The sequence below is a fragment of the Molothrus ater genome, unplaced genomic scaffold (assembly GCF_012460135.2).
Source record: "Molothrus ater isolate BHLD 08-10-18 breed brown headed cowbird unplaced genomic scaffold, BPBGC_Mater_1.1 matUn_MA122, whole genome shotgun sequence".
NCBI classification, from domain to species: Eukaryota; Metazoa; Chordata; class Aves; order Passeriformes; family Icteridae; genus Molothrus; species Molothrus ater.
In genome coordinates, this window is record NW_023416576.1 from 238,987 (window position 1) to 256,072 (window position 17,086).

General features: G+C 66.9%; 1 protein-coding gene across 2 annotated transcripts in view; it reads left to right on the top strand.

Annotated features, from left to right (window-relative positions):
- Nucleotides 1–363: 363 nt before the first annotated feature.
- Nucleotides 364–17,086, top strand: part of MARK2 (microtubule affinity regulating kinase 2) — an 18,465-nt gene continuing 1,742 nt past the window's right edge. Inside the window, exons 1-16 of one of the 2 annotated variants that reach the window (XM_036405656.2) lie at nucleotides 364–637; nucleotides 5,003–5,176; nucleotides 7,021–7,074; nucleotides 7,179–7,227; nucleotides 7,348–7,413; nucleotides 8,233–8,303; nucleotides 8,430–8,486; nucleotides 9,778–10,014; nucleotides 11,057–11,176; nucleotides 11,623–11,722; nucleotides 11,804–11,916; nucleotides 12,669–12,795; nucleotides 13,737–13,975; nucleotides 14,644–14,741; nucleotides 15,725–16,009; nucleotides 16,827–16,853. In XM_036405656.2, coding sequence (XP_036261549.1) covers nucleotides 581–637; nucleotides 5,003–5,176; nucleotides 7,021–7,074; nucleotides 7,179–7,227; nucleotides 7,348–7,413; nucleotides 8,233–8,303; nucleotides 8,430–8,486; nucleotides 9,778–10,014; nucleotides 11,057–11,176; nucleotides 11,623–11,722; nucleotides 11,804–11,916; nucleotides 12,669–12,795; nucleotides 13,737–13,975; nucleotides 14,644–14,741; nucleotides 15,725–16,009; nucleotides 16,827–16,853 — 1,874 coding nt within the window. In that variant the 5' untranslated portion in view covers nucleotides 364–580. The remainder of the gene's footprint in view (nucleotides 638–5,002; nucleotides 5,177–7,020; nucleotides 7,075–7,178; nucleotides 7,228–7,347; nucleotides 7,414–8,232; nucleotides 8,304–8,429; nucleotides 8,487–9,777; nucleotides 10,015–11,056; nucleotides 11,177–11,622; nucleotides 11,723–11,803; nucleotides 11,917–12,668; nucleotides 12,796–13,736; nucleotides 13,976–14,643; nucleotides 14,742–15,724; nucleotides 16,010–16,826; nucleotides 16,854–17,086) is intronic. The other variant, XM_036405659.2, reaches the window with a different exon arrangement.

Genomic DNA, 17,086 nt, shown 5'->3' on the forward strand with positions numbered 1-17,086 from the left:
GCTCCGCTCGGGTGTTTCCGTCAAGGGCGGAAGCGCCCGAAGGCTTCCAAACGGTGTTCGGGTATTTCCGCATCCACTCGAGTGTTTCGGCCTCACTCGGGTATTTCCGGCTCCACTCGGAGTCGCGGCGGGGCGGGCGGCGCTCGGCTCTTCCCGCTGAGCTAGGCGGAAAGTACCGAAGGAATCTTCGTGTAATTCCGTCGCGGTGGCGGAAACACTCGAAGTCTGTGACGGCCGCGAGCCGAACCTGTCCGGGAAGAGCCGAAGCGGCGCGGGGAGGCGTGTCGGGTGTTTCCGGCGCGGCGGCGGAAATGGCCGAGGGCCGGCGGCGGCCGCCATGTTGGGAGCCGCGGGGCGCTGAGGCGGCGGCGGCGGCGTGAGGCGGCGGCGGCGGCGGCCGGGCCGGGCCGGGCGGACCCCGCCCGCTCCCCCTGCTCCTCTCCCGGCCCCCCAAATGCCGCTGGCCTGGCCCCCCCCCGCCCCCTGAGCTCCCCCGCTTCCCCTTCCCCCTCCCCGCACACCGCCTGCCGCGGCTTCCCCCTATCGCGATAGTCGCCGGCGGCGCGGGGGGGGGGCCGCCATGTCGAGCAGCGGTCGCAGCCCTTTGCCGACCGTCAACGAGAGGGACGCGGAACAGGTGAGGGAGGGACGGCGGGGATCGGGTGGGGATGAAGGGGGAGCCGGTTCCAGCGTGAGGGGAGAGGGGCGGGCTGGGGGGAAAAAGGGAATTTTGTGAGGGGAAAAGGGGACTGAGGGATCCTGGGGGGGGGGGGTTTGTGAGGGGAAAAGGGAGATCTGAGGGAAGAAAAAAGGGGTTGAGGGGATGGTGAGCCGGTTTGTGAGGGGAAAAAGGAGTTTGGGGTGGGTTTGTGAGGGGGAAAACGGGGCTCTGAGGGGCTCGGGGACTGATTCGTGAGGGGAAAAGGGGGGATCTGAGAGGGTGAAAAGAAGGATTGGGGGAGTCCTGGTCCCGTCCGTGCGGAAAAAAATGGGAACTGAGTGGGTCCGAGGCGTTTGTGAGACGGGAAAAGGGTCTTAGAGGGGCCCGAGTAATTCTGTGAGGTAGAAAAGGTGTTTTGAGGGGGACCTGGGCTGGTTTTTGAGGGGGAAAAAGGGGGATCCGAGAGGGAAAGGAGGGGGAGAGAGTCTGGGGCTGTTCTGTGAGGGGAACCAGGGGGTCCTGGGCCACTCTGAGAGCACTAAAAAGGGTCTGGGGTCTGTTTGCGAGGGGGAAGTGAGGCCTGAAAGGGATTAGAGAGATTTTGTGAGGTAAAAAAGAGTGTTTGACGGGAACCTGGGTGGGTTTTTGAGCGAAAAAAGGGATCTGAGAGGGAAAATAAGGGAGCGTAAGGGGGTCTTGGGACATTTTTGGGAGTGAAAAAGGAGATCCTGGGCTGTTTTATCTGGAGAAAGGAGGGGATTTCAGGGGATCTGGGGGGATCTGGATCCCTCTCTGAAGGAAAAGAGGGACTGAAGGGGTTTGGGATTGTTCTGTGAGGGAAGAGGGGGCTCTGAGGGGCCTCGGGGCCCCTCTGTGAGGTGCAAAAGGGGGGTCCGAGGGTCCCCCAGTTCCTCTCTCCCACCCCAGGAGGGACCCCGGGGTCTCCCGCAGCCCAGAGCCTCCTGTGGGGTGGGGGGTCCTGAGCCGGGGCCCCCTTTAGGGCCGGGTTTGGTGTGGGGAGAGTGCTCTGGGCTTCTCGTGGGATGAGCCCCTCCCCGAATTTAGGGGTCCCATTTCGGGGTTCCCTTTGGGCCAGCAGTGGGGGTTTGTGTGCACAACCCCAAATTTAGGGGTCTCATTTCGGGGTTCCCTGCACCAGTGGGGGTTTGTGTGCACAACCCCAAATCTTGGCTGAGGGGGTCAAGCCTTGCATCCCAAATGTAGAGGAGCAAGCAGGGGGGTGCCAGACCCCCACATTGAACCCCCAGGCTCTGGGATCTGCTGGGGGGGGAGCAAGTTTGGGGTGTCATTGTCGTCCCCCCCCCCCAGCTCGGTGGCTGCACGATCGGGGCTGTGGGGGCGTCAGCCCACCCCTTCCCCACCCCCTTCCCTTCCCTTCCCTTCCCTGCTGCGGCCCCCCCAAACCGGGGGGGCTGTGGGGGCGGCGGCAGCGCTGCCACGGGCTCGGCGCCCTCCCCGGGCTTTGGGGGGGCTCGGAGGGGTGAACCCCCCAAATCCCTCCTGTTCTGAGCCCTGTGAGCGGGACCAGCCCACCCCCAGCGTGGGGAATGTGGGGCTCACCCCCCTGGTGTGTTTGGGGTGGGAGGGGGTTTTCCTTTGGGGGGGTTCCCCAATTTGGGGGTGGATTTTGGGGGGGGCTCTTGGGGTCCCTCTCTGCCCTCAGCTCCTGTGGCTGCGGGGAGACCCCGCTGCTGGCACAGCCCTTTTGGGGAGCACCTGGGGGGCTCCTCAGTTCCCCCAGCTGTGTGACACCCCCATTTTGGGCGATATTTTGGGGAGATTTCCCCCTTTCTGTGACCGCGGAGCCCCCCCAGAGCTGGGGTGTGACCCCAGCAGGGCGCGTGGGGGCCCGGGTGGCCTCGTGTCACTGTCCCCAAACCCGAGGACGAGGCGATGCCACCTGTTCCGTGCCCGTGGCTGTGGCACCGAGCCCCCCTCTCCTCGTTTTGGGCGCTTTTCCTCTCATTTATCCGCTGTTATGTAACGCCAGAGGAAAATTATTCCTGGCTGGGAAGATTTGGGGAGGGGGCGGCAGCGCCGTGCGGGGGGGGCTGCGCATCCCCCCGGGCCCGGCAGCTGAAATTCGGGGGTCTCTCCCTGCCCCCCCCAGCCCCCAGTCCCTCCCTCACACGGAGCCCGATCTGGTGGGGTTGGAGATAAAAAAAAATCTTCAAAAATGCCTAAATTTGGCTGACATTTGAGCGGCGCCGCACGAACCAGCGCTGCCTCCCCGGCTGCCACCGCTGCGGCGAGCCCGGGGTCCCGGTGACACCGGCCCTGGGGACACCCCAGGGGCCGCTCCCAGTGCCGCCAGCTGGCACCAGTTTGGTGCTGGTGGCATCGACACCTCCCGGCACCGGGATCCTCACACATGCCTGGTGACATCGCCACAGCTGCGGTGACATCACTGCTGGGCTGGTGACATCACCGCTGGGATGGTGACATCATGACAGGCCTGGTGACATCACTGCTGGGCCTGGTGACATCATGACAGGCCTGGTGACATCACTGCTGGGCCTGGTGACATCACCACAGCTCTGGTGACATCACTGCTGAGCTGGTGACATCGTGGCCGCTCTGGTGACATCGCCACAGCTGTGGTGACGTCACCGCAGCTCTGGTGACATCATGATAGCCCTGGTGACATCCCTGCAGCCTCAGCACTGTCACTGCTGCCACCATTCCAATGGGAATTCCAGTGCCCATTCCAGTGTCCAGTGCCCATTCCAGTGCCCATTCCAGTGTCCATTCCAGTGTCCAGTGCCCATTCCAGTGCCCATTCCAGTGCCCATTCCAGTGTCCAATGCCCATTCCAGTGTCCAATGCCCATTCCAGTGCCCATTCCAGTGTCCGATGCCCATTCCCAGTGCCCATTCCAGTGTCCGTTCCCCGTTCCCACCCTCCTGGCTCTGTCCCCCCCCGGTTGCTCCCGGTGCCGGTTTTCCCCTTTCCCGCCCCGTTTCTCTCCCCGCCCCGCCGCTCCAGGTGTTCCCCGGCCCCACCCCGCGCTGTCCCGCTGCGGCCTCAGCCCCAACCGGTCGGGCCGGTCCCCGCTCCCTCCCTCCCTCCCTCCGTCCGTCCGTCCCTCCCGCCGCTCCCGGCGCTTCGGGGTGCCCAGGGTGAGTCCCCTCGCGGGGCGGGCGGGCTGGGGAAACTGAGGCACGAGGGGGCTCCGCGGCCTGAGCGCCGTTCCCGAGCGCCGCCGCCACGGGAGCCCCGCGGCCTTGCCACGGCCCGTGCCCGGTGCCGGTGCCGTTCCCCCGGTGTGACCCGGGCCGGGCGGTGCCTCCTTTGCCATCTTCGCCGTGGTTTTGGGGGCTCGCCGATAAACGGAGGAAATACCGGGAGCCCCGGGGGGGTTCGGGGGTTCTGGTGCCGGGGGGGGGCTCCGGTGTCGGTGCCGCCTCAGAGCCCGAGCGAATCCCGGCAGCAGCGCGGCCAGATGGCTCCGCACGCTCCCGCCCCGTTGCCACGGCAGTTTTTTGGCAGAAATTCCCGTTTTTCCTTCACTTTTCCCACAGCACCGCGGGCTGGGCTTCGGGGGGAGGGGGAAGCTCCGGTCGCCCCCCCGGGCCCCAAAGCGGCGCCTTCTCGCCCCAAATCTGGGGGTTCGCTTGCGCCATCGCCGGCGCCTCCCCCGTGGCTTCCGCCGCCGGTTTCCTTCCCACGGAGGGGGAGGGGGCGCCCCGAGCTGTGCCCCCACAAAACCAAACCCGAAGCCGAGGTTTGGGGGGGCCCCGCACCCCCGGCGCGGCACGGGCGGGGCTGGCTCGGCCTCCCCCCGCTCACGCGCTCCCGTTATCTCCGGTGTCACCGGAGCGCTGACAGCCCCGCCGGGGGCGGCTCTCTCGCTCCCTGCCCGTAAGGGAACACCCCCAAGGTGTCCCCGGGCCCGGTGACCTTCGGGGGGACCCCGCGGCGGCTTTGGGGGTGCGCTTAGAGGGGATTTGTGCCGGATTTGTACCGGGGGCCCCCCCTGCTTTGGGCTGGGGCGTGAGCTCCGTGCAGGTGGTTGCGTTTGGGGTAAAATCCGGGCGTTCGGACACTGAAATTTTAGGGGGCCGAGGTGGCCGTGTGGCGGGGAGGGGGTGACACGGGTGACACGGTTCTGTCCCCTTCCCACCCTGGCGGCCCAGCCCGAAACCGCCGCGCTTGCGTCAGGTATCGGGGGCGGCTCCCGGCCGGGCCGGGCCGGGCGCGGCTCCGCCGCTCCGGACTTCGCTCCCGGCTCCTCCCGGGGCCCGCCGGGATCCCCGGCCGGCCCCGGCTGATCGATTGTCCCCTCGCTGTCCCCTCGCTGTCCCCTCGCTGTCCCCGCAGCCCGGCGCCGTGGAGGGCAAGGGCGGCGGCAAGGCCAGCATGCTGCGGGGCCGCAACGCCGGCACGGCCGCCGAGGAGCAGCCGCACATCGGCAACTACCGGCTCCTGAAAACCATCGGCAAGGGCAACTTCGCCAAGGTGAAGCTGGCACGGCACGTCCTGACCGGCAAGGAGGTGAGCAGAACCTGGTCCTGCACGGGGTGGCACTGCGGGGACAGCGTGGGCTCACGGGGGACACAGGGACACGGGGATGGGATGGGCCTGTGGGCGACACCGTGACACAGGGACAGGGTGGGCTCACAGGGGACACAGGGACAGCGTGGGCTCACAGGGACACGGGGATGGGATGGGCCTGTGGGTGACACCGTGACACAGGGACAGGGTGGGCTCACAGGTGACACCGTGACACAGGGACAGCCTGGGCTCACAGGTGACACAGGGACACAGGGACAGGGTGGGCTCACGGGGGACACAGGGACACGGGGATGGGATGGGCCTGTGGGCGACACCGTGACACAGGCACAGCGTGGGCTCACAGGGGACACAGGGACACAGGGACAGGGTGGGCTCACAGGGACACGGGGATGGGATGGGCCTGTGGGTGACACCGTGACACAGGGACAGCGTGGGCTCACGGGGGACACAGGGACACGGGGACAGGGTGGGCTCACAGGTGACACCGTGTGTGGGGACAGCCTGGGCTCACAGGTGACACAGGGACACAGGGACAGGGTGGGCTCACAGGTGACACCGTGACACAGGGACAGCCTGGGCTCACAGGTGACACCGTGACACAGGGACAGCGTGGGCTCACAGGGGACACAGGGACACAGGGACAGGTTGGGCCTGTGGGTGACACTGTGACAGAGGGACAGGCTGTGTCCTGTGGGTGACACTGTGTGCGAGGACAGCGTGGGCTCACAGGGGACACCGTGTGCAGGGATGGGATCAGCCCGTGGGTGACACCGTGTGGGGACAGGATGGGTCCTGTGAGTGACACCGTGACAGAGGAACAGGCTGTGTCCTATGGGTGACACTGTGGTGTGGGGATGGGATGGGTCCTGTGGGTGACACTGTGTGCAGGGATGGGATCAGCCCCTGGGTGACACCGTGTGTGGGGACAGGGTGGGCTCACAGGTGACACCGTGACACAGGGACAGGGTGGGCCCGTGGGTGACACCGTGACACAGGGACAGGCCATGTCCTGTGGGTGACACCGTGGCATGGGGACAGGCTGTGTCCTGTGGGTGACACTGTGATGTGGGGACAGGGTGGGCCCGTGGGTGACACCGTGACACAGGGACGGGATCAGCCTGTGGCAACACCGTGGTGTGAGGATGGGATCAGTCCGGGGGTGACACCGTGGCACAGGGACGGGCTGTGTCCTGTGGGTGACACTGTGGCATGGGGACAGGCTGTGTCCTGTGGGTGACACTGTGATGTGGGGACAGGGTGGGCCCGTGGGTGACACCGTGGCACAGGGACAGGCCGTGTCCTGTGGGTGCCACCCACCCCAGTGTGGGGACAGTCCCTGTTCCCGCAGTGCCACCGTGCTGCGGGCACAGCTTTGTGTCCTGGTCCTTGCCCTGGGAGTGCCGCCGTGGCCCAGGGGTGCCTTCCTGTCCCCAGCCGTGGGTGCCACCGCAGCGTGGGGACAGCTCTGGGCTCGTGGTGCAGCTCCTGTGGCTGTCACGGCAGGGACAGGCCCGTTGTCCTCGTCCCATGGGTGGCACCGTGCTGTGGGGACAGCTCTGGCTGCTGTCCCTGCCCTGGGAGTGCCACCTGGCACAGGAACGAGTTTCCTGCTCCTCAGCTGTGACTGTCACCGTGCTGTGGGGACACTTCTGTGCCCTGGGGGTGCCACCGTGGCACAGGGATGGTCCCAGGTGCTCTGTCCTCATCCCATGAGTGCCACCAGGGTGTGGGGACAGCCCTGTCCCCCTGCCCCTCCCCTTGTGGGTGCCACCACATTCTGGGGACAGCCCTGGGGACGCTCTGACCCCGCTGTCCCCTCACAGGTGGCCGTGAAGATCATTGACAAGACGCAGCTCAACTCCTCCAGCCTGCAGAAGGTGAGGTGGTGTCCCTGGGGGGGTGACAGCCGAATTTGGGGTGACAAATGGGGAATTGTCCCCTCTGACACCCCCAAAATGCCCCCTGTCCCCGTGCCCCGCAGCTCTTCCGGGAAGTGCGAATAATGAAGGTCCTGAACCACCCCAACATAGGTGAGACCCCCCAGGCCCCCCCAGCTGCACCCCCACCCCTCCCGGGGGTGTCCCCACCCTTGGGGGTGTCCCCACCCTTGGGGGGTCCCAGGGGTGTCCAACCCCCCTCCCCCCTTGCAGTGAAGCTCTTTGAGGTGATCGAGACGGAGAAGACGCTGTACCTGGTCATGGAGTACGCCAGCGGCGGTGAGCGGGGACTGGGGGACTGGGGAGGACTGGGGGGGACTGGGAGGGACTGGGGGGACTGGGGGGACTGGGGGACTGGGGGGGACTGGGAGGACTGGGGGAACTGGGGGGGACTGGGGGGACTGGAAGGACTGGGGGGACTGGGAGGACTGGGGGACTGGGGGTACTGGGGGGACTGGGGGGACTGGGGGGGACTGGGGGGACTGGGGGGACTGGGGGTACTGGGGGAACTGGGGGAACTGGGGGGGACTGGGGGTACTGGGGGGACTGGGGGGTCCTGGGGGACTGGGGGACTGGGGGGGACTGGGGGGGACTGGAGGGACTGGGAGGACTGGGGGGGACTGGGGGGACTGGGCGAACTGGGGGGGACTGGGGGGGACTGGGGGGACTGGGGGGACTGGGGGGACTGGGGGAACTGGGGGGGACTGGGGGGACTGGGGGGGACTGGGGGACTGGGGGTCCCTGGGCTTGGGGGGACCTCGGGGTGCCCCTCACCCCCACCCTGTGCCCCCAGGGGAGGTGTTCGATGTCCTGGTGTGGATTTGGGGATATTCTTGGGGGATGTTTTGGGATATTTTCTGGGGGTATTTGGGATGACGTTTTGGGGTATTTTTGGGGGGATATTTTGGGATATTTTTGGGGTTTTTTTGGGGTGTCCTGACCCAGGTGTGTCCCCCAGGTGAGGTGTTGGATTTTGGGGGATTTTTGGGGGTATTTTTGGGGTGTCCTGACCCAGGTGTGTCCCCCAGGTGAGGTGTTGGATTTTGGGGGATTTTTGGGGGTGTTTTTGGGGTGTCCTGACCCAGGTGTGTCCCCCAGGTGAGGTGTTCGATTACCTGGTGGCCCACGGGCGCATGAAGGAGAAGGAGGCGCGGGCCAAGTTCCGACAGGTCTGGGGGGGTGAAGCTGTTGGACGACCCCCAGAAGGGTTGGGGACCCCCCCCCGTGTCCCCAAGGGGGCTGGGGGTGTCCCTGTGCCCCCCACCTGGCACCCCCTGACCCCCCCTGTCCTGCAGATAGTGTCGGCCGTGCAGTACTGCCACCAGAAATTCATCGTGCACAGGGACCTGAAGGTGAGAGCCCCCCCGGGACCCCAAAACACCATCCTGGGACCCCCAAAACACCATCCTGGCACCCCCAAAACACCATCCTGGGACCCCAGGACCCCAAAACACCATCCTGGGACCCCCAAAACACCATCCTGGGACCCCGGGACCCCCAAAACACCATCCTGGGACCCCGGGACCCCAAAACACCATCCTGGGACCCCGGGACCCCAAAACACCATCCTGGGACCCCGGGACCCCCAAAACACCATCCTGGGACCCTGGGACCCCCAAAACACCATCCTGGGACCCCGGGACCCCAAAACACCATCCTGGCACCCCCAAAACACCATCCTGGCACCCTGGGACCCCCAAAACACCATTCAGACACCCCTGGGGCCCCCAGAACAGAGCCCCCAATATCTCTGGGCCTCCCAGGTGGGTGCCAGGACCCTCCAGGACAGCACCTGGCACCCCTGGGGAGGCACCAGCACCCCCCAGACCCACCCCTGAACCCCCCATGGGGACCCCAAAATCCCCCATAGGGACTCAAATCACCCATGGGGACTCAAACCACCCATGGGGACCCCAAAACCACCCATAGGGACTCAAACCACCCATGGGGACCCCCCCAGACCCCAATAACCCCCCCTGGGGTGCTCTCCCTGCCTGGGCCAGGCCGAGAACCTGCTGCTGTCCTGTCAGACCCTCTGTCCCTGTCCCTCTGTCCCTGTCCCTCTGTCCCTGTCCCCACCAATGTCCCCAGGCCGAGAACCTGCTGCTGGACACCAACACCCAGATCCCATCCCAGTGTCCCCATCCCAGTGTCCCCATCCCAGTGTCCCCATCCCAGTGTCCCTGTCCCTCTGTCCCTGTCCCTCTGTCCCTGTCCCCACCAATGTCCCCAGGCTGAGAACCTGCTGCTGGACACCAACACCCAGATCCCATCCCAGTGTCCCCATCCCAGTGTCCCCATCCCAGTGTCCCCATCCCAGTGTCCCTGTCCCTCTGTCCCTGTCCCTCTGTCCCTGTCCCCACCAATGTCCCCAGGCTGAGAACCTGCTGCTGGACACCAACACCCAGATCCCATCCCAGTGTCCCCATCCCAGTGTCCCTGTTCCTCTGTCCCTGTCCCTCTGTCCCTGTCCCCACCAATGTCCCCACTGATGTCCCCGTGTCCCCAAGCCAAGAACCTGCTGCTGGACGCTGACACCCAGATCCCATCCCAGTGTCCCCATCCCAGTGTCCCTGTCCCTCTGTCCCTGTCCCTCTGTCCCTGTCCCCACCAATGTCCCCACTGATGTCCCCGTGTCCCCAGGCCGAGAACCTGCTGCTGGACGCCGACATGAACATCAAGATCGCGGATTTTGGCTTCAGCAACGAGTTCACGTTCGGGAACAAGCTGGACACGTTCTGCGGCTCGCCCCCGTACGCCGCCCCCGAGCTCTTCCAGGGCAAGAAGTACGACGGGCCCGAGGTGGACGTGTGGAGCCTGGGGGTCATCCTGTACACGCTGGTCAGCGGCTCGCTGCCCTTCGACGGCCAGAACCTCAAGGTGGGGCTGCCTTTGGGCTCACCATGGGCGGGTTTGGGGTGCCTGGGGGTGGGCCTGGCTCCCTGAGGGTGCTATGGGGTCACTGTGGGTGGGTTTGGGGTGCCTGGGGGTGGGCCTGGCTCCCTGAGGGTGCTATGGGGTCACTGTGGGTGCTTTGGGCTCACCATGGGGGGGTTTGGGTGCCTGAGGGTGGGCCTGGCTCCCTAAGGGTGCTTTGGGGTCACTGTGGGTGGGTTTGGGGTGCCTGAGGGTGGGCCTGGCTCCCTGAGGGTGCTTTGGGCTCACCATGGGGGGGCTTGGGGTGCCTGGGGGTGGGCCTGGCTCCCTGAGGGTGCTTTGGGCTCACCATGGGTGGCTTTGGGGTGCCTGGGGGTGGGCCTGGCTCCCTGAGGGTGCTGTGGGGTCACTGTGGGTGCTTTGGGGTGCCTGGGGGTGGGCCTGGCTCCCTGAGGGTGCTATGGGGTCACTGTGGGTGCTATGGGGTCACCATGGGTGGGTTTGGGGTGCCTGGGGGTGGGCCTGGCTCCCTGAGGGTGCTATGGGGTCACCATGGGCGGGTTTGGGGTGCCTGAGGGTGGGCCTGGCTCCCTGAGGGTGCTATGGGGTCACTGTGGGTGCTATGGGGTCACCATGGGTGGGTTTGGGGTGCCTGAGGGTGGGCTTGGCTCCCTGAGGGTGCTATGGGGTCACCATGGGTGGGTTTGGGGTCTCCATGGTGGTTTGGTGGTGACCATGGGTGGTTTTGGGGTCACCGTGGGTGGTTCAGGGGTGCCTGTGGGTGGCTTTGGCTCCCTAAGGGTGCTTTGGGGTCGCCATGGGTGGATTTGGGGTCGCCATGGGTGGTTTGGGGGACCCCATGGTGGTTTTGGGGTCCAGGGCGTGGCTTTGGAGTCACCCTGGATGCTTTTGTGGTGTCCACAGGTCGTTTTAGGGTCCACAGGGTGGTTTTGGGGTGGTTTTGGGGTCTCTCTGTTGGTTTTGGGGTGGTTTTGGGGTCTCTCCGTGGGTTTTGGGGTTCCCATGGGTGTTTTGGGGCGCACAGGAGCTGCGGGAGCGGGTGCTGCGGGGCAAGTACCGGATCCCCTTCTACATGTCCACGGATTGTGAGAACCTCCTCAAGAAGTTCCTGATCCTCAACCCCACCAAGAGGGGCACCCTGGAGGTGAGGGGACCCCCAGCCTCATCCTGGGACCCCCAACTTCATCCTGGGACCCCAAACCCACCCCAGGACCTTCTGGGGACCCCCAGCCTCATCCTGGGACCCCAAACCCACCCCGGGACCTTGTGGGGACCCCCAGCCTCATCCTGGGACCCCAAATAGCACCCCAGGACCTTGTGGGGACCCCCAGCCTCATCCTGGGACCCCAAACCCACCCCGGGACCTTGTGGGGACCCCCAGCTTCATCCTGGGACCCCCAACTTCATCCTGGGACCCCAAACCCACCCCAGGACATTGTGGGGACCCCCAGCTTCATCCTGGGACCCCCAGCGTGGTTCTGGGAACCTCTGAGACCCCCCTGAGCACCCCAAGCCCTCCTGGGGACCCTCGTGGGGTCCTCTCCCGTCCCCAAAGTGCCCAGAGGTGACCCTGGCCCCGCTGTGTCCCAGCAAATCATGAAGGATCGCTGGATGAACGTGGGCCACGAGGACGATGAGCTCAAGCCCTACATGGAGCCCGTGCCCGACTACAAGGACCCCCGCAGGACAGGTGGGAGCCCGGGGCGCCCCCGGGGACACGGGGACACCCGGGTGTCCCTGTCCCCCCCCTGAGGGCGGTGTCCCCCCCCAGAGCTGATGGTGTCCATGGGCTACACCCGGGAGGAGATCCAGGAGTCCCTGGTGGGGCAGAAATACAACGAGGTGATGGCCACGTACCTGCTGCTGGAGCACAAGAGCTCCGAGGTGGGGACACATTGGGGACACTGGGGACACCTGGGACAGCAGGGACACATTGGGGACACTGAGGGACACGGGGGGATGGCAGGGACACCAGGGAATGGCAGAAATACAACGAGGTGATGGCCACGTACCTGCTGCTGGAGCACAAGAGCTCCGAGGTGGGGACACCGGGGACACCCTGGGGACACTGGGGACACTGAGGGACAGCAGGGACACTGTGGGATGTCAGGGACACTGGGGACACTGAAGGACACTGGGGACACTGTGGGATGTCAGGGACACGGGGGACACTGAAGGACACTGGGGACACTGGGGGCCAGAGGGTGACAGGGAGGGAAGGGCGTGTGGAGGGCACGAGGGGACAACGAGAACGTGGGGAGGACAATGAGGGGACACGGGGACAATGAGGGGACACGGGGACAAGGACCCATTGTGATGGTGCAGCATCACTGAGATGTGCGGGGACACGGGGACACTGAGAGGAGGGGGTGGGGACACAGCGGACACAGGGGAGCCCGTGCTGTCCTGTCCTGTCCCTGTCCCCAGCTGTGCCCTGGTGGCACATCCCTGTCCCCAGTCCCTGTCCCTGACTGGCGGGTGTCCCCTGTGTCCCCCATGTCCCCCGTGTCCCCACATCTCCCCCATGTCCCCCATGTCCCCCGTGTCCCCACATCTCCCCCATGTCCCCACATGTCCCCCATGTCCCCAATGTCCCCAATGTCCCCACATGTCCCCAATGTCCCCAATGTCCCCAGCTGGAGGAGAACCTGTCCCTGAAGCCCCGCGTGGCCCCGGAGGTGGCCAACAGCTCGGGCCCCTCCCCCGCTCACAAGGTGCAGCGCAGCGTCTCAGCCAACCCCAAACGGAGAGTGAGCGACCAGGGTGAGAGAGACCCCAAAACGGGACCCCAAAACGGGCACGGGGACCCCAAAACGGGCACAGGGACCCCAAAATGGGAACCCCAAAATGGGCACAGGGACCCCAAAATGGGGACCCCAAAATGGGGACACGGGGTGTGAGCGACCAGGGTGAGAGAGACCCCAAAACGGGACCCCAAAACGGGCACAGGGACCCCAAAATGGGGACCCCAAAACGGGCACAGGGACCCCAAAATGGGCACAGGGACCCCAAAACGGGCACAGGGACCCCAAAATGGGGACACAGGGGGTGAGCGACCAGGGTGAGAGACAGACCCCAAATGGGGACCCCAAAACGGGCACAAGGACCCCAAAACAGGGACAAGGGGGAGTCAGCAACCAGGGTGAGAGCCCAAAGGGTGAAACCCCAAACTGGGGACATTGGGGACCCCCCAAATGGGGACATTGTGGGTTGGAGCTGTGGGTGGGTGCCTCCCTCAGGACCCTCACGGGGCAGTTTTAGGGTGGTTTGGGGGCTGGTTTGGGGCCGGGTTTGGGGCTGGTTTTGGGGTCAGTTTTGGGGCCGGTTCTGGGCCGGTTTGGGGCCGGTTTGGGGTCGGTTGTGGGGCAGTTTTGGGCCGGTTTGGGGTCGGTTTTGGGCCGGTTTGGGGGCCGGTTTGGGGTCGGTTGTGGGGCAGTTTTGGGCCGGTTTGGGGTCGGTTCTGGGCCGGTTTGGGGCCGGTTTGGGGTCGGTTTTGGGGCGGTTCTGGGCCGGTTTGGGGTCGGTTTTGGGCCGGTTCTGGGGCGGTTTTGGGGTCGGTTGTGGGGCAGTTTTGGGCCGGTTTGGGGCCGGTTCTGGGCCGGTTCTGGGCCGGTTTTGGGGCCGTGCCGTGTGACCCGGACCCCGATGAGCAGGGGCTGAAGGGGAACGTGGGACCCCCCCCCTGACAGCCCCTCCCGCCCCAGCCGGGCTCTCCATCCCCACCTCGGCCTCGTACTCCAAGAAAACGCAGGCGGCCAACGCCGAGAACAAGCGAGGAGGAGGAGGAGGAGGAGGAGGAGGAGCGGGAGGAGGAGGAGGAGGAGGAGCCGGGGAGGAAGAAGGCGGCGGGGGCGGGGGGCGCCGGGCCGGCAGCACGGCCAAGGTGCCCCCGAGCCCCCTGCCCGGCCTGGAGCGATCCAAGGGCACCCCCTCCCCATCCACGGTCAGTGCGGCCGGGGGGTGCGAGGGGGGTCCCCAACACCGGGAACCCCCCTGGATTTGGGGAGGGGGGGGTCCCCAACACCGGGAACACCCCTGGATTTGGGGAGGAGGGTCCCCAACACCGGGAACAGCCCTGGATTTGGGGAGGGGGGGGACTGAAACCCCCCTGGATTTGGGGAGGGGGGTCCCCAACACCGGAACACCCCTGGATTTGGGGAGGGGGGGTCCCCAACACCGGAACACCCCTGGATTTGGGGAGGGGGGTCCCCAACACCTGGAACCCCCCGGATTTGGGGAGGAGGGTCCCCAACACCTGGAACCCCCCCTGGATTTGGGGAGGAGGGTCCCCAACACCGGGAACACCCCTGGATTTGGGGAGGGGGGTCCCCAACACCTGGAAGCCCCCGGATTTGGGTGCTGAGGGGGGTCCCCAACACCTGGAACCCCCCCTGGATTTGGGGAGGGGGGTCCCCAACACCTGGAACTCCCCTGATTTGGGGTCAGCACCTGCAGGGGTGGGGATGGGGGGTGGCCGTCCCTGGGTCCCCAGGGTGGGTCTGGGGTCTCTCGGTGCCCACTGGAGGGTCCCCAGGTCCCGTGGGTGCTGTTTGGGGGTTTGGGGACCCCCGTGCCCCCCCCCAGCCCCCCCATTTCCGTGTCCCCCCCCAGAACTCGGTCCTGTCCACGGGCACCACGCGCAGCAGGAACTCGCCCCTGCTGGACCGGGCCAGCCTGGGCCAGAGCTCCCTGCAGAACGGCAAGGACAGGTGGGGACCCCTCCCCAGGGACCCCCGGCCCTGCTGCCCACCCCGGGGGGCTCGGGGGGTCCCGAGGGTGCTGGGGTGGGTGGGTGATCCCCCCCAGACCCCAATTCCTGCATCCACTGGGGGCTGGGGAGAGCCCCGGATTCACAGGGGGGGGCCCTGGGGGCTGGGGGGGCTCAGGGGGGGCCCTGAGTGCCGGGGGGGGCTTGGGGCTGTTCCCAGGGACAGCAATGACCCCCCTTCAGGGGCCTGGGGGTGTCCCTGGGTGCTGGGGGGGGCTCAGTGCTGTCCCTGGGTGCTGGGGGGGGGCTCTCAGTGCTGTCCCTGGATATCAGGGGGGGCTCAGGGCTGTCCCTGGGTGCCAGGGGGGGCTCAGGGCTGTCCCTGGGTGCCGGGGGGGGCTCAGGGCTGTCCCTGGGTGTCATGGGGGGTCTCAGTGCTGTCCCTGGGTGCTGGGGGGGATCTCAGTGCTGTCCCTGGGTGCTGGGGGGGCTCAGGGCTGTCCCTGGATATCAGGGGGGTCTCAGTGCTGTCCCTGGGTGTCATGGGGGGTCTCAGGGCTGTCCCTGGGTGCTGGGGGGGCTCAGGGCTGTCCCTGGATGTCAGGGGGCTCTCAGTGCTGTCCCTGGGTGCCAGGGGGGGGCTCTCAGGGCTGTCCCTGGGTGCTGGGGGGGGGCTCAGGGCTGTCCCTGGGTGTCAGGGGGCTCTCAGTGCTGTCCCTGGGTGCCGGGGGGGGCTCTCAGTGCTGTCCCTGGGTGCCGGGGGGGGCTCTCAGTGCTGTCCCTGGGTGCCAGGGGGGGGCTCTCAGGGCTGTCCCTGGGTGCCAGGGGGGGGCTCTCAGGGCTGTCCCTGGGTGCCGGGGGGGGCTCTCAGGGCTGTCCCTGGGTGCTGGGGGGTCTCAGTGCTGTCCCTGGGTGCCAGTGGGGCTCTCAGTGCTGTCCCCCCCCGTGTCCCCCCTAACCCCCGTTTGTTCCCCCATCCCCCAGCAGTGCCCCCCCCCGTGTCCCCGCCGCCTCCCCCTCTGCCCACAACGTCAGCCAGGCCGGGGGCCCCGGGGAGCGGCCCAGCTTCCCCCGGGGGGTGTCGAGCCGCAGCACCTTCCACGCGGGGCAGCTGCGGGCGCCGCGGGACCCGCGGGACCCCCGGGACCCCCTGCCCTACGCGCTGCCCCCGGGGCTGCCCCCGCCCGCCTCGCCCTCGGGCGCCAGCCAGGGCCGCCGCGGCCCCAGCGCCAGCCTCTTCAGCAAGTTCACCTCCAAGTTCGTGCGCAGGTGAGCGCGCCCGGGCTGGGCCCGCGGCCCCGCGCGTCCCCTCCTGTGTCCCCCCCGCACCCCCGGTGTGTTCTGGGCTCTCACTGTCCCTCGGTGTCCCCTCGGTGTCCCCTGGCTGTGCCCTTTGTGGTTTGTTCCTCTGTGTGTCCTGGGCTGTCCCCTCGGTGTCACCTCCAGGGCTTCTCTGTCCCCTCTGTTTGTCCCCTTTGAGGGCTCCTCGGTGTCCCCTGGGTCCCTTCTGTGTTTCTGTGTCCCCTCGGGTGTCCCCTCGGTGTTCTCAGGGCTTTTGTTCTTCTCCTCCCTCTGTGTCCCCCCATGTCCCTGAATGTCCCATTGGGGACCCCCCATGTCCCCCCCATGTCCCTGAATGTCCCATTGGGGACCCCCCATGTCCCCCCCATGTCCCTGAATGTCCCATTGGGGACCCCCCATGTCCCCCCCATGTCCCTGAATGTCCCATTGGGGACCCCCCATGTCCCCCCCATGTCCCTGAATGTCCCATTGGGGACCCCCCATGTCCCCTCCTGTCCCCCCCTGTCCCTTTGGGGACCCCCCCCCTGTCCCCCCCCTGTCCCCTCCTGTCCCCCCCTGTCCCTTTGGGGACCCCCCCCCCTGTCCCCCCCATGTCCCCCCTGTCCCTCTGTCCCCACAGACCCCAGGGGGGGTTTTGGTTTTGCTTCTCCCCGGCCCCCCTGACCCCTCCCCCTCTCAGGGGTCTCTGGGGCTTTGGGGGGGCTCTGGGGGGGAGGGGGTGGCTCTGTCCCTCCCCTCCCCTCCCCCCCCCCAACGTCCCCTTCTCTTCTGTTTGTCTTTGTAGAAATCTGTCTTTCAGGTTTGCCAGAAGGTAGGGCCGCGCCGGACCCCCCGCATGGCACCCCCAAAACGCCCCGAGCCCCCAAACCCCCCCGGACCCCCCCCCCGACCCCTCCCCAGAGCTGCACGGCCCCGCATGGCCCCCCCTGCTCGTCCGTCCGTCCGTCTGTCCGTGTGTCCCCTCCCGTGTGTCCGTGTGTCCCCCCCGTGTGTCCGTGTGTCCCCCCTGCCCCTCCCCCCCCCCCCGTGCTGTCTGTGCCCCCC